Here is a 16,076-nt window from a genome sequence, read left to right as displayed (position 1 = left end):
ACTTTGAACTAATGTGGAACAACAACACTGATTTTGCGGTACTGACAGTTCTCCTATATTTGCGCTTGCCTTTTTATAGCTAAATTAGCTAAAATTGTGTTTGTGTCACCGCCGTGCGGGGTAGCCGCGTTGGTAGCATGCAGGCGGTATTCGCTTAACTGGTCGAAATGTACAAAATAAACATATTACGTAACAAAGAGCTTCACATTCTGACGCAGCGCCAAAACTAAAAGTTCGATTACAATGAAATTCAATAGCAACCTAAGCGGCAAATAGACCCTTCATTTGACACCAAGATAGAAAGAATCGGTCAGACCATCTCTGAGAAAAGTGAATGCGAAAAAAAGGTGCACATTAACACGTAAACACCCACACTCACACACTCACATATACACCTATACGTGCATACATGCATCAAATGCTCGATTCGTCGAACTGAGTCGAGTAGCATATGACATTCGGCCATTTGGATCACTTTTCTACCTTTTAATTAGCCAGTGATCGTTAGGAGAAAGTCAATATGTTTACTTTCATTATGTGCTTTCACATTTTTATGAACAACGGACAAAGTTATAATCCGATTGCAATGAAATTCAATAGCAACCTATGGGGCAACTAGACCTTTCATTTGAATTTGATTTTGTGAAAATCGGTTCAGCCGTCTCTGAGAAAAATGAGTGAGTTTAAACAACCACAGGATAACTTTTCTTTACATAACTTTTGAACCATATGTTCAATCATAACGAAACTTTAAAGTTAAGGATTTTAAAGACAGCCCAATCAATTGAAACCAGTTTTATTGAAATCGGTTGTGCGGTTTCTGAGATAATGATGTTTCGTGATTTTCACATTTTGATACATAACCTCTAAACTAAAAATCCGGTTACAATGAAATTCAACAGCAACCTATGGTGCAACTAGACCTTTCATTTGCAATTAATTTTATGAAAATCGGTCCAGCCATCTCTGAGAAAAGTGAGTGAGAAAAAAAAGTTGCACATAAACACACACACACACACACACACACACACACACATACACACATACATACATACATACAGAAAATGCTCAGTTCGTCAAAAGGGGTCGAGTGGTATATGACATTCGGCCATTGGGACCACTTTTATACCTTTGGTTTTTCCAGTGATTGCTATACCTTTCTAGGAGAAAGGCAAAACATACTAGTGGTGATTAAAATTTTTGAGATATAATATTCACCTACCAAAACAAAAACTGTTCTCAAAAACAAACCTTGAATCAGAATGGTCTAAATGCTTGAGCAGATGTTATGTTTCCTCCTTTCGAAAATGTACAAAAATTTTATTAGAAAAAATATTCGTCTCGGATTTCAGCAAATTTAGGAGGATTTTGGTTGGAATAGCTGCAATATTATACGATCTGACGTATCTAATCGCTTTTTCACTAAAACTGCTATTCTAGACATAGGAAAAAATCTTCTAAACTGTGTTTGACATAAAGGTTCTGCAGCTAAAATGTCAAATTTCAGTTTTTTCTGTTTCACAGTGCAGGTGTGATACAAAGTCACTTGATGGAGCGCACCCCTACGATATTTGCTTAAATTAAATAATAAATCGAAAAGATCACAAGTAAGTACTGGTGTACCTCAAGGAAGTATCTTTGGGTCAATATCACAAAATTCCTTTCTTCTTGATTTGCCAAAATCTAGACAAGGGGCTGCGTTATCAGAGAGTAAATGTTTCGTAGGATTCAGAATAAATTTCAGAAATAAATTTTGAAGCGTCCTCCTTAGTTTCAGTCCGATTGTACTACTCTAAAAAATCGATTACGACCATATTTGCAATTTTATAGTCACTATGTTTAGTTTTTTATATTGTTTTTCGCATAACGAAATGAGTTGCAAATTTTCCTTCAATAACATCCACTCAAATTCGAAATCAATTAAAATCCTCTAATTTACTGACAAGCCCCAAACAATACAAACAATTTGCTTGAATCGAGCGTTCGGGAACACATCTCGATCGAAACAAGCGAAAAAAAAATCGTACTCGATACATATCGGTTTCCTGTCGAACAATAAGGGCTTCTGTTTGTTCAGCGTGCGAAGTGACACAGCAAAAAAAAAACACCAGGCGCTTGTCATCCCCCCAGTGTAGTGACAAAGTAGGAACAAGGGAGGGAGGGAGGTATTGCAACTCCCAAATCGAATCACATCATTGCAGGTACGTGTAGTGATTGCGGTGTTTGGAATTTCAACCCCGAACGTCCAGCTCGCGTCCTGAAAAAACCGCAGAGTTTTCACCAAACCAATTTTCATCCGATACCTACAGCGTCGAATATTTCGTTTCGTTTAGAATTTTCTGCGAGACCCACCGCCAGTAACCGACTGTCCTGGCAGCGCTATTATTAGCCTATGTAACCGTGTTCATGGTTCACTTACCGAGGGGAATTTTCTCCGTTGGCGTTTGACCGTCCGCCGCCGTCGTCACCAGCAACAGCAACAGCGCCAGCGCCGGAAGCGTCACCACGGGATACAACCGTTTCCACCGGCGACACACAGGACGACAACCGGCGCTCCGGTCACCAGCCGTGATTAATTCCATAATTTTAGGTGTTTTTTTTTCTTTTCACTGATGGTATTTTTTACTGATTTTTTTTCTCACAGGCGTTTACCGGTTGGGATTTTTTTTGTATATGTATGTATTCGGTATCGCCCAAAGGGAATCGTAAGCTAAGAAGATCACAACCTGCTGCCGACCGAAAACTGGAAGGCGCACACAATTCCACACAACTCTCGTCCAAGAATGTTTCGAAGAGCTTGAACTGGCGATGTTTTTTTTTATTTAAAAACGACTGTCGATGTTTGGCGAACTTCTACTTGAAAGGGATGCACAGTTTTGTTTGCTTCTTTTCAAATAGGGTGGGAAGGGGGGTTAGATAAATTTTCTTCGAATTTTATGATAATTTTACTGTGTATCTTTGCTTTTCTTACTGGTTTCACTTTTTCGTTTGCTGTTTGTTTTTACCGCTGTTGGCAGTAAACAATTTGTTGATTCTTTCACAGTGGCAGCAAATAAATACACTCGTCTGAGAAGCGCGAATGTTGTTTAACTTCTGGAACCGGTAAATTTCGTTTTTGCTAATTAGTATTATTCATGAATTTTTCAGGAACACGATTTTTGTTTATTCTGAGTGGAATATTTAGCCGAAAATAATCTTCCAATTGACAACGACTTATGCACTAATCTTGACAACTGCTAGGTATATACAATCCAATCACTTCACGTACTTTTACTCTGTTAAGCGCTATGAACATCTACTCGAATATGCCAGCAGCATCATTCGGGGCTAGAATAAATACGGCAAATTGAAAAGGTGCCCCGCAAACATGTTCAAATCAGCTAAAACTGATCCTTCAATATATCCCGGAGGCTTCTCCACGGCAGGCGAACATTATCAAACCAAAGACCTGGAAATATGCCTCCGTTGATACGTCCACCACGTACGGAATTCTTCTCCTACAGCTATGCAATAAATTTCACCATTTCTGTAATATATCGCTTTCGAGCTCGGATATCGATTTGAATATCAATAGCTTTCGGCTGTCGATTCATATTCACTCCAAGCGCACACACATCGACCGCCCTTCAGAGATATCGGTTGCGAATTTCTCGTTATCTCTTCATTCGTCGCCGTCGCCGTCGTCGTCGTCGCCGCCTGACAGCTTCACGCTAGAAGAATTGACTTACACCGAACATCCTATACAGGCACTCACACTCGAAATGGCGCTCGCTGGCTGTTTTCGACGCGGAAAAGAGCAATCCTTTTCACATCGCGTACGGCAGCCTCAGTTCCATTTAGCACCCCGCCCTTGTTGCATCCGGTGGCGGTGAAGGAAGCCAAACTTTGTTCTGTTTTTTTTCTCTCTATCTGTCATTGACAGTTTCACCCCACCAAGGACTCTAATCTGGTGTACATATTTCAAACTTTGGATCTGCTTTTCGCGCTATATTCGAGCAACCACAGCCGAACGAGCAAAGCGTTAATGTTTCCGCTGCTCTGTCAAAGCCGAAAACCGAACTAAACAAATACGTTGGCTTTATCGGATTGAATTTAAATTTTAATCATGTGCTTTTACCACAACCCAAGGGCCGCAGCCCGAGATCACTTCGATTTTACGCATCTCACTGTCGTGTCACGTCACTTCTGTCGTTACAATTGGTGGAAAGCTGCTCTCTTCCAGCCACTAAAAGATTAATTCACAACCCTCTGCGGTCTACCCAGCAACACCAGTAATCGCATCTGGTGGGCCAGAAAGTCAATTTTCCATTGATTCTCGCCCGAGAAATGACGCGGTCCAGTTGGCAAACAGCAAAAGCGAAACCGAGTCCTGACCTATCTTTAGCGATAAATTTGCCGAAAAAAACTTTCGCGAATCACACTCACGAACGAGGCTCAAGGGCGTACTGCTGTCACACCAGCCACTACACAGCCGTACACTAACACTGAATCCTGCTTCGGATGTTCGAATCACGCGGCCGTCACCGATGACATCTAGTCCAGTACTAAAATCTGCATCGGTGAGCCAGCCAGACTCCACCATCCTCGGAAACTGGAAGAAGAACAGGAAAAAAACACTTCCCCCAGCTCTGTCCTGAATTCCAACGACAGTCGCTCTCTCGCTCCCGATTTCTCCCACGGAAGATGCTGCGTCTCCACGGGCTCTCATCCTTGCTCAAACTCTCCGAAGAGCACTTCATCCCCAAAAAAACACCCAAAACACCTTGCGGTAGGCCCTCTCCAGCCTCATCCCCTCTGCACAATGTCCTCTCACCCGCCAGAACCGAAATGAATGATGTGGCATTAGTTTTGATGTCTGCAAATTATGACCGTCTCTTCACAGCCCGCAATCGAGCTGCGTGTTTTCACTTCCCTCATTCCTTCGGGGTATTTGGCAAAAGCAGCAAGCCCAACCGCATCCCGGTGACGCCCGATCCCGTGTCGGCTCATTTAACGGGAAAATCATCTCCTCCGTTCCATTATTCACCTTCACCCTGGGCGGCTAACCTTTGCGAATTTCATCGCCGATAGAGATAGAACTGTCGGTCGATGGAGCCGTTCCACCTGCCAGCCAGCATTCAACTTTATAGTTTTTGTGTGTGCCTTGATGAAAAGGTGGTCGGACTGGCTGGCAGCTGCAGCCAAAAACTGATGCACCCGGCGGCGCCGATCACAATGCCCAACCACCCGGTGGAGCGAAGGTTTGATGAAGCGGTAATTCGATTTCGACGAACTCCTCAGTGGCAAAGAGGAGTTCGCTTCTGGGAATAATGGTGTGATTCTTTTTTTTCGTTGGGGGACTAAAAGAAGTGTGCGAAAGTCATTGCCGGGAATCGATATTTTATGTTTGATATCGTAGATCAATGGCGTATGAATTTAATGAAGGCAGGCGCATGGCAGCAAATTTCAATCACGAGATTTCAGCGAGTAAATGTGATTTACTGTTTGGCTAACTTTATATATGACTCACATGAAAATATGTTTTTTATTGGGTTGTTTCCTGGGATGTGAAAACAGTCCTTGAGTTTTAACGTCAGATATGTCATCACGTGCGAGGAAATCACATAAAAAACGTCAAGTTGAGCGAACACACGTTTGAGTTGTGGGTGCACTTTTTATTGTTATACTAGCTGACCCGGCAAACTTCGTACCGCCGCCTTGAGTTTTATTGACTGTTGTATTGCCAAAACTGAAATATCTAACTGCTGCTAAAAACATACCCAAGATAAGTTCTGGCTCTGATTTGTTTTTAGATTTTTTTTTCAATCCTGCGCTCGTAAAATTCTACGTTTTTATTTCATTGAACACCTATTATGAAGCACCTTTCAACCATAATCATATCATTTCAATACATTTCTGAAAATATACAGTCATTCTTTTAAATATTCTGAAGGAAATTATAACGTTATTTATTCAATTATTCAAAAGCTTGGCTTAATGCAAACATAGTAATACACTCTGCCTGGCCAATCTCACTGGAACAGATTTTATAAAAAGCTTCAGAATTCTAAATAATTCGAGCTTAAAATTCGGAATATACGAAACATGTGAAAGTGGTCAAGACGGTCCTAGCCACTAAATTCTATATATTCCAAAATGTCGGGGTCAGGGTCACGCGAACATGCGACATTGAGCTGTCCATGTGAGAAGCATGAATATTCGGAGTTTATGCCACAAATTTTCAGTGACTGTCCTTGGGTTTTATCAATGGGATCGCGAATGCGCGACGCACGGGAAATTGCAGATGTTTAAAATTTAACGGCAAATCGGTAGGAGTAATCGAGATACGCGGGATTATTACGACTTCTCCTTTGTAGTTTCCTGTCAGAAGTGTCGCTTCAAGGACATTTGCCATCGGGTAGTGGCAGCAATGCATCTGTTCGGTGGTAAATTTGACCTTGAATCTATAAAGTAGTAGTATTTGAAAATATTTGTTTAGCATTTTTCTCTCAATTGAGTGTTTAAGTTATTATACTTGATTTTTCTTTTGTTCAAGACTCGTTTAAAGACTATGGAAACTAAGTGTGTAATTGACGATTTTGAGATATATGGGGTGTCGAACGTTGGCGCATTTCGAGCTTGTCTTGTTCTTAACCGATCAACTGCTCTTCGGGACTCGTATATTTCCTGACTTTTTAATATTCTATCTTCAGTGTTGCGGAGCCTGACACTTCTATTGACCTGCTACTACTCGTGTCTTAACTCGCAAAACTGGACCAAAAATAACGAATTTAATTTTAATTCAACGGCATGTTAAGTATTTGAACATTCCACTTACAACAACTTTATCTGAAGAAAAAACACTGCGACCACAGCAGAAATTTGTCATAGTCAACTGGAATATATGCAAAAATCAGTTTGATCATGTAAATTAGGAAACATTCCTTTTATAACATACCCTTAGCGGCACCTTCGTTAGGAAGCATTCCCACTACATGTGGAAGAAAATTAATCGAAACCAACTGAAACCAGTATGAATACTCCTCAGAATTCTTGCAAAAACACATTATTATTTTTAATCTACTTTGTTTACTACGTACCGACAGTGTCTTTTCTTTTCTTGAAAAACAGTCACAGCACAAACTCACAGAAACCGACGTTGAATTTAAGTGGAATCAACAGAAACTAGTACAACAATCGCTTAGAACTATTCCATAAAATATATAGAAAAAAAAATGAAGGCTATCGTTCGAGTACGCCCCGGTGATGGAAACTTGTTTCGAATTTTTCCGAACAAAGGCAACAAAAATCGTTACACACTAAAACTCACAGAAAACCTCTCAGAATCTCAGAAGGGCGGGAAATATCGAGGGTTGGTTTTTAACGTTTTATAACTTTTCCAGTTGATTTTCGTTATTGCCATGACATAGTGACAATATGGTTTTGTCCTCAGCAAAAATACTCGCAAAACCTAACGGCCAACCATTTTTCGGGTATCTTTTTTTTTTACAAACATACATGATACCAATTGTTTTTCACGTGACCATGTGACATAAAGCTGTTTATGCGAGAATTTGCATGTTTTAGGTTTAATGCCACCAGTTATCAGGGCTTCGGGCATTATCGAATATCACGCAACTGCGGAGCGCGAAAGTTCATACAGACGTTTGAAATTAAATGGTAAATTGGTAGGTAATATCTGGATACACGGAGCTTCGAAATTTTCGCTTCAATGATATTAATATTTCATCTGTTTTTTGAGGCAGATCTGCTGCCTAAGCACAGTGCAATTGACACTTCGCAACATTATAGTTTTTAATTCAACATTCAACAATTAATTGTAAATCCAGAGATTTGTAGGAATGCAATAGTGCCTATTTAACGAAACATGAACAAAAATCAATGTTTTTTGAGAAGTAAAAACTACACGTTCATTTTACCAGCTAACAGAATCATTGCAGCATGAGCAAATGTCAATGATCTAAGTCAGTGTGCATTTTAGAGGAAATTGAACAGATTGATTGGATCCGAGCAATGGAAAATAAAATCATCGCACATGTAGTGTTATTCTTGTTCTATCTTTTCATTTAACAGATAAATAAAACGATTATTTGCAACTTTGCTCAAATAAGCCAGAAATTTAATTTACATTATCAAGTATATGGCCTTGAATAAAATCAAAGCCACGTTGAGAGTATTCACATGCATGTCGAGTTTGCTGCTACCACGCTATAGCGCTTTTGCATAGAAAAGGTGTAGTAGGCAGCGAAAACGAATATCACCTAATACGTGAATCAATAACAGGTGCTTATTTACTCAACTACGACGCCTCAATAACGACGCTACAACAACTTGTCTACCGGTCATAGCCTACAATCATAGTAATCTAATGACGTTGTTCTTGGAGTAAAAGGCGGGAAAACCCGAAAATATATATAATTTTTTTTTCTAACTTTATCAGTTGATTGTTGTTATTTTTATGGCCTATTAACTCGTCGAAGATGAAGACAAAACAAACACAAAAAGAATCATTCAAATCCGTTGATTCTACTTCGAGTGAAACGCCGTTATACAGACACCAACTTATTTTCATTTAATAGAAGAAGAAGAAAGCGAGGAATTTAATTTTTTCTTTAGTCATATGGGTGCACACAAATTGCAGGGATTTGATTGATGTCTTATGTCGCCCAAGATCGATAATTTTATACCTAATTGTAATAAAATTATTTTGGCGAATCTAAATTGTAAGGACCGTTCATTTTTAAAAGTATTTCAATAAGAAACTGTTTATTTTCGAACAATTTTATAAGTTTGTGTGACATAAAGGGAAATGATTGTCTGTGTTCAAATAAAATACAAGCTTTAATGTTTATTTCCGAAACTTATTAGACTCCATGAGGTTTTGCACAACTTCAACTGAAACTTTTCCCGCTGCTGCAGACCAAATTTTTTTGAAACACAAAATCCGTCCACTTCCGAGGCAATTTATAACTTATTGGCCTTTTAAGGGGTTATTTACATTTTCATCTATCGAAAAATTTAAAAAAAATGCTCTATTTTAGAGTACAACTTTTGAGAACATTTTTACTAAAGTTTCACAGAGATTTGAGTAATACCGAGAAAGTTAGAACGAATCGAAACGCGCCGCGTCACGGCCTTATGAGACATACCTCAATTTTTAAATGTGATGATCTTCATGCCAACAATGGCTTTGCCATGATTACGATTGGTGCAACTCTTATCTAATACTGACAAATCACTTCTCGATGAACCCATTGGCTTCAGTATATGTATATTCGGTCGTAGTACTAGCTGCAATACAGTGCACACTCTAGGGGTTATCGAAAAATATCGGGATAGTATTCCATCTTTACGGATAGTTTCAGTTCTGTTGTCTCTCCGATCGATGGAGGATATGTTTGATAGAAAAAATTAAATTATGAGAATATTGAGGAGAGAGGCAGGTTGAGAGAGAATAATCTAAATCAATTACTGTTTTGTAGCAAAACGGGATTGAAGAAATAGTGGTTTGGCATGCTCAAGTCACTCATTCTGAATACAGGTTGTGTTGTAGTAGGGATATGAGTGCGGAATAATAAAGAAGAGATAAAATAGGTGAGAACAAAATAAAATACTACAAGGTATACAACCCTAGGGGTTGTATGAAATGGTGACGTATGACTAAATATTTAATATATACTTTTACGAACTAATTTCATTTTTTGTCATATTGACTTACATTTTAAGTTTTAGTAAAGCGGGCAATGTATGTAGTTTCACGGGAATGCGAAGATGAACGGGAATAGAAGGTGTGACTAGAATTAGAAAAAATTTTCCCTCGTCCAGACGGAACCGATTCCATAATATTCAGGTAAAAATTCGTGCTACAGAACGCTGATAATCGCACCATGAATATTTTGAGTTGACTCGTATGCAGCTCTCGTTTCTCAATGTCGCGTACCTTTAACAGCTGCACTGCTCTCGCTTATGTGTAACAAACTAAACTGAAGCTAATTTTCTACACGCAGTCTTTTGTATCGAGTTCAAAGCAGATTTTTGCAATTAAGGCGTGGCTACGTAGCTTCGAGAAAGAGGAACAAACCAAAACACCTTCGATACTACTGAATGATTTTCATAAGCATCAAAAGAAAGGTTTTGCTTTCCCGATGCGCAAATCACTCTGGTTCTTAGATTAACTAATTTTCGTTTCTAACATTTGACTGAAAACGGTGTTCGAGTGAACACAAACAAACAATTAAACCGGAAAATCACTCAATTTAGCAGTGCAAATTCTTGAAATGAGGGTTATATCTTGTTGTGATAAACTATTCATAGGTAACACTACCGTTTATATTTGGTGCGTCCTGGTCGTTATTGTGAAAATGATTATTTAGAAATAGATAAAAATTTCACACTAGTAGTAGTTGTGAAAATTCTCATAACTCTTATCTTCATCATCTTATAGTTCTGAAAAGAACCGATTTCATAATCTTCAGCTCGAAATGTAGCTACAGAATGCTGATGATCACACCACCACCGGTAGCATCGATTATTTCGTTGGCCGCGTATAAAATTTGCTCTCCGCTGTGCCCTCCAGCAGCTGTGCCAGCAAAATATCCTGCAGCGTACGATGGTTATTGTTGCTGCCGTGTGCAGAATACAGGTAACATGCTCCGCGGTGCCTGGAAGTTGACTCGTATGCAGCTCTCGTTTCTCAATGTCGCAAAGCTTTAACGGCTGCACCGCACTCGCTATTGTGGAACAAACTAGACTGAAGCTGAATTTTCCACACGCAGTCTTTTGTATCGAGTTCAGCGTAGATTTTTACCATTAAGGCGTGGCCACGCAGCTTAGACAAAGACAAACAAACCAAAACACTTTGTTGAGTCAAAATATGTAGGCAGTGGAATTTATTTCGTCCATGTTATTGTTATCTGTGCTTGGGAAGCAAGCCAAGAATAAGGGAAATGTATGGGAAAGCTTGACCTTGGAACTTTTCACCTTTTTCCTCCTTCCATTAAGCAGTAAAGCAACAATGTTGAACATAATATCAAAAAATTGTTACACATTTTATCTATCCACCGAAATATAAATGACTAAGATGCATTAAGTCGTTCGCCTGCTATAACCGTTTGAAATCTGACGCAACATTTGCCAGTTTCATTTTCATTTTCACAAAGTGTAATCTAGTATAGAAAACAAAGACGTAGTCCTACGTCAAAAATGAAGTGTTTTCCTGCTATCATTAGCGATTTTGCTTACCGTTCAACGCACGTGTTGCTTAAATGAACCTTTACATAGAACGATCAATGGTCAATTTCAGAAGAACATTCGAATGGTTATTCGCATGACATAAACAATAGGGTGCCAATAGAAATCAACTTTACGAATTTCGTTAAGCGATTAATTTCAAAAGTTTCACCGAAACAAGGCCCCATGCAAAATTCCAGTTCAATCGTGTAGCAGCCACTTCCCCAGAACCAAGTGTAGACACAAAATTTCATTCCAACTAGGGTTGCTGATATTTTATCGATATATAATATTATCGATATTCCCTCGCCACAGCATCGATATTTTGCACCGATATTGGCGCATTTGATATTATCGATATTTTGATATTGTGACTCGATATTGCTGTCCGATATTTTCGGTTGCCTTCAGGGGAGTGCTGCCGTCAAAATTCTGCCAACCAATCATAAATTTATCATGGCATCAAAATTATTTTTAAAATGCTTACACACAATATAAGACATTCATTGAGAGTACACATTATACTGGAAACAAGCGTTAAGGCTTGGTTTCTCCATTGATAAATATATTTATTCGAAATTAGGTCAATAGCAATTAAAGGACGTTTACTCTATTTCAGCTATTTTAGGGCAAACCAACTAAAAAGCAGGTACCAGAATTGTTGGTACTAGAATCAATAAGTGGTAGATGGAGAATGTAAGCAGTTCGCGGTTGCCATATTTCCATTTTTAATGACAGCATGTATAGAGCGAATTTCCAGAAATTTGGGTGTGGAACTTCTCGGGGCAATAACCACCACATTAAACCGATCAAATGCGATGCCTTGGTGTTGCATTGGGATGGCAAAATCGATGAATTTCAGTAAAGAATCGGTGTTAAATAAGTGATAACATGAATGTTCAGGTAGGATGCTTCAGTAACTGGCTGGTGATTAGTCAATGGATCAGTGACGATTAGGAGACGCGGCTCACGAAACGTCGGTTTAATCTATTTGGAAAATGCACCATGCGTAAAGAGATCAGCAATCGGCCCTCTGTCCTAACGGACGAGATGAAATAGCAAACACTTCGCCGGAATATTCAATACTAAGGCTTGAAACATGCTGAACGCCAACGCGACCGAACGGGTGAGATTCTTGCCGTAACTCTACTCACGTCTATATATTAACCTTCGGCAATAATCTCCCCCGATCGCTCCCGTTGGCGTTCAGCTTGTTTCAGGCCTAACTGAAAGCCAAACAAAATAACAAAATATGAAAAAAATATCGATAAAATAGCGCAGATGCTGCTTTGATATCGATAAAGCAAATATCGATATTCTATTTTAAATATCGGCAACCCAAATTCCAACAGACATACAGACAATCGCTGCAAAACTCCGTTCCATGGTCTGAAATAGTATATTTTCCAAATACTCGTTCGTCAGAATAGAATGCTGATACTAGACACCTTGTTTCCCGTGAGAGAAACAATGAAGTTTGGAACAAAACAAAATGAAGTTTGGAACAAAGAAACAGGGAGAAAATTGGAGAAGAAAATTGTTTCTCTGCGGTTCGCCAGTAGATTAGACTTAAGTAGAATTCGTTTATTAAAATCAATCTAACAACAGATTTGATTCCGAGTGGTCGCTATTTTCTCAACACGAACAGAGTGCTCTAACCCCTCCCGCCTTGGCTACGCCACAGAAAAGGTATATCACATGGTATATAGTATATGAGGTGTTATTTGTTGCAGGTTCGAAAGTTAAGACATTTTTAAATTCCGTAAGTTTTGCTTACTTTTCTGACATTATCACGAACAGAATCAGCAATATCGTAAAAGGTGCACTGCTGCAACGACGCCTTTCTGGTCCTCTGATCTCTGGTTAACTTTGGTAAGAATAAGTTTCACCATATTTCTTCATGATTTTGAACATCACACAGTTGGAACTATTCAAGGTTTTCGACATTTTGTGCAGCGATTACATTATTGAATAAATGTGCAGAATTTTTGATAATCAAAAAAACTTGCATTTATACTGACTTTTCCCAGCTTTGTTGCCAAAATGATGTTTATGAAAACTCATTTTATTACTGCTCTTAGTCACAAAACTGGGGATATGCTTGTATGTCGACGGTACTTTTCACACAGAAGGGAGATCCAAGTTCTTGCGCTAAGGCAGGTGCTGTATAATCAGTTAATCTGTCCGCTATTGATGGTAGGGAGATATTTGAAATCACCGCCTACTGCTGGCCGATTCAGTTCCCAGTAAATCATCCTCTTGCTACACTGCCCATAATCGCATAATTGTAACATTTGCACAATGTGTTGTTCGAGCAAATCACACTTTTATATTTTTCAAAATGCATTGTTTCCAATATATTCTTGCAAATAGACACTTCAACTAAACATATTATCATGATGAAAGCACTACTTCACACTATGTACACATTGAACATTACATTCGAAGTCTTTTTGCAATGATACTTTTATGCCATCACTTCCAAGATACTCTTGGGATATATCACAATGGAAATGAAGTTTTTCTTGTATTCAACAAGCATGAGCTGATCACCGGTGGTTGTTAGGCAGTGATAGGCAGACTTGTTATTCTCCTTAATATCTGAAAAGAGCATAGATAAAAGTTACTGCGCATTTTTACCTTTCTCCTAGAAAGGTATAGCAATCACTGGAAAAACCAGAGGTATAAAAGTGGTCCCAATGGCCAAATGTCATATACCACTCGACCCCTTTCGACGAACTGAACAATTTCTGTATGTATGTATGTGTGTATGTATGTATGTGTGTGTGTGAGTATGTGCAACTTTTTTTTCTCACTCACTTTTCTCAGAGATGGCTGGACCGAATTTTATAAAATTAATTGCAAATGAAAGGTCTAGTTGCGCAATAGGTTGCTATTGAATTTCATTGTAATCGGATTTTTGGTTTAGAGGTTATGTATCAAAATGTAAAAATCACGAAACATCAATATCTCAGAAACCACACATCCGATTTCAATAAAACTGGTTTCAAATGATCGGGCTGTCTCCAAAACCCTTAACTTTCAAATTTCGTTATGATTGAACATATGGTTCAAAAGTTATGTGAAGAAAAGTTATCCTGAGGTTGTTTAAACTCACTCATTTTTCTCAGAGACGACTGAACCGGTTTTCACAAAATTAGTGTCAAATGAAAAGTCTAGTTGCCCCATAGGTTGCTATTGAATTTCATTGTATTCAGATTGTAACTTTGTCCGTTGTCCATAAAAATGTGAAACCACATAATGAAAGTAAACATATTGACTTTCTCCTAACGATCACTGGCTGATTAAAAGGTAGAAAAGGGATCCAAATGGCCGAATGTCATATACTACTCGACTCAGTTCGACGAAACGAGCATTTTCTGCATATGTGCATGTATTGGTGTATATGTTTGTGTGTGGGTGTGTACGTGTGTGGATGTTTTCCAGAAACCGAAAGCTGCAAAATCGGGTTTCAAAGTGAAATATGGAGTTTACTCCCGGCTTTCGAGCCCGGGATAATGTTCCTGAAAAACATTGGTAATGTTTGTCCCTTTAAGGTTGTTTTCCAGATATCGGAAGCTACTAAGTATCTAGAAATTCAAAATGGCGTCCTAAGTTGATTTCTGGCCTTTGGGTGTACCGCTTCCGCAATACTCATAATGGATGAAGTTGGCATCTTCGCCATCGAAGTACCCGGGATAGGCAAAATTTAGCCATTTTAGGATGTACTCCGGTAACTAGAAGTAGTCATTCGGATATTTGCGTGATGTATTTGAAACATATTTATTTCATTATATTTGCATATGTATGTTTTAATGTATGCTCATATGTGTGTGAATGTTAGGTTTTTAATTTTAATTTAATAATGGTATAGTATTTAATAATGGTATAGTTGTGCTGAAACCAGCAGAAATTTTCAAGGAGTATTTTTTCTCTAAAATCGTGTAAATCTATTGAAACATATAATAAGTTTGAATGAGAAAGGCTGGGTCTGACCGCTAGGTGGATTAATTTAGGTTTTCTCAAGCTCATGCATGTTATAATTTTTTAAACCACTTTTTTTTCTTCTACTTTGTGCTATGCTTCTGCCGCTCTTAGAAACGAATAACTCACTTTCTGCTTACGCCACAGCCGAGCGGAACAAGACTGGTCAATCACGCTAGTGAGAATACACAGTAGTGAACCCATTCGTGTCACCTCTGGAGTTCCTCAGGGCCTACCAAAATTCCAGCGCATTTTTTTATCACCCATGATGGAATACCGTCTGGCCCAGCAATAGATGAAAACTTCAACTTGGCGAGAGCCGTAACTACGTATGGACAACAGCAAACTTGGTAAAGCACGCACAGCACTAAGGGCAAGCATGGAAATTTTCACTCAATAGTCATATTTCATGCAAATGTGTTCTTTGATTCATCAGGTAACGTTCAACTATTTCCACTCGCGTACAAGTTTTCCATAGAAACGCTGCTGATTGTCTTTTGCCTCTAAGAGTTCCAAATACCATAGAAGGAGACTGAATGATTCAAACACGATAGTATTTATTGTATCCAAGCTCACTTGCTTTAAACAGTAACGCGAGAATCTTTGAGATATTATCGCCAGTGATACAAAATTATGAATCCAAATGAACGTTAGATTGCGTTCAACTGTTTGTTTGCCGGAGCAAATAGGTATCATCAATGCTTACGGAAATTGTAGCGTGGTGCATTAGCATCTGATACTTGAAATCACCAAGAATCATCGTGGTATATCACGGTGAAAGCACGACGTGGAGTAGCCGAATTACGCCTACAAGCAACCAACATTTGAAAGAATCATTACGATCGCTTGAGTGCAATCGTTTA

The 16,076-nt window shown here is 38.8% G+C and overlaps 1 protein-coding gene across 2 annotated transcripts in view; it reads right to left on the bottom strand.

Annotated features, from left to right (window-relative positions):
- Window positions 1–4,532, bottom strand: part of LOC129721330 (glutamate receptor 1) — a 357,842-nt gene extending 353,310 nt beyond the window's left edge. For both annotated transcript variants that reach the window (XM_055673775.1, XM_055673776.1), the window contains exon 1: window positions 2,420–4,532. In XM_055673775.1, the coding sequence (XP_055529750.1) occupies window positions 2,420–2,582 (163 nt within the window). In that variant the 5' untranslated portion in view covers window positions 2,583–4,532. The remainder of the gene's footprint in view (window positions 1–2,419) is intronic.
- Window positions 4,533–16,076: the final 11,544 nt, after the last annotated feature.

Source organism: Wyeomyia smithii, chromosome 2 (assembly GCF_029784165.1).
Source record: "Wyeomyia smithii strain HCP4-BCI-WySm-NY-G18 chromosome 2, ASM2978416v1, whole genome shotgun sequence".
NCBI classification, from domain to species: Eukaryota; Metazoa; Arthropoda; class Insecta; order Diptera; family Culicidae; genus Wyeomyia; species Wyeomyia smithii.
This window is presented reverse-complemented; position numbering and strand designations above follow the sequence as displayed.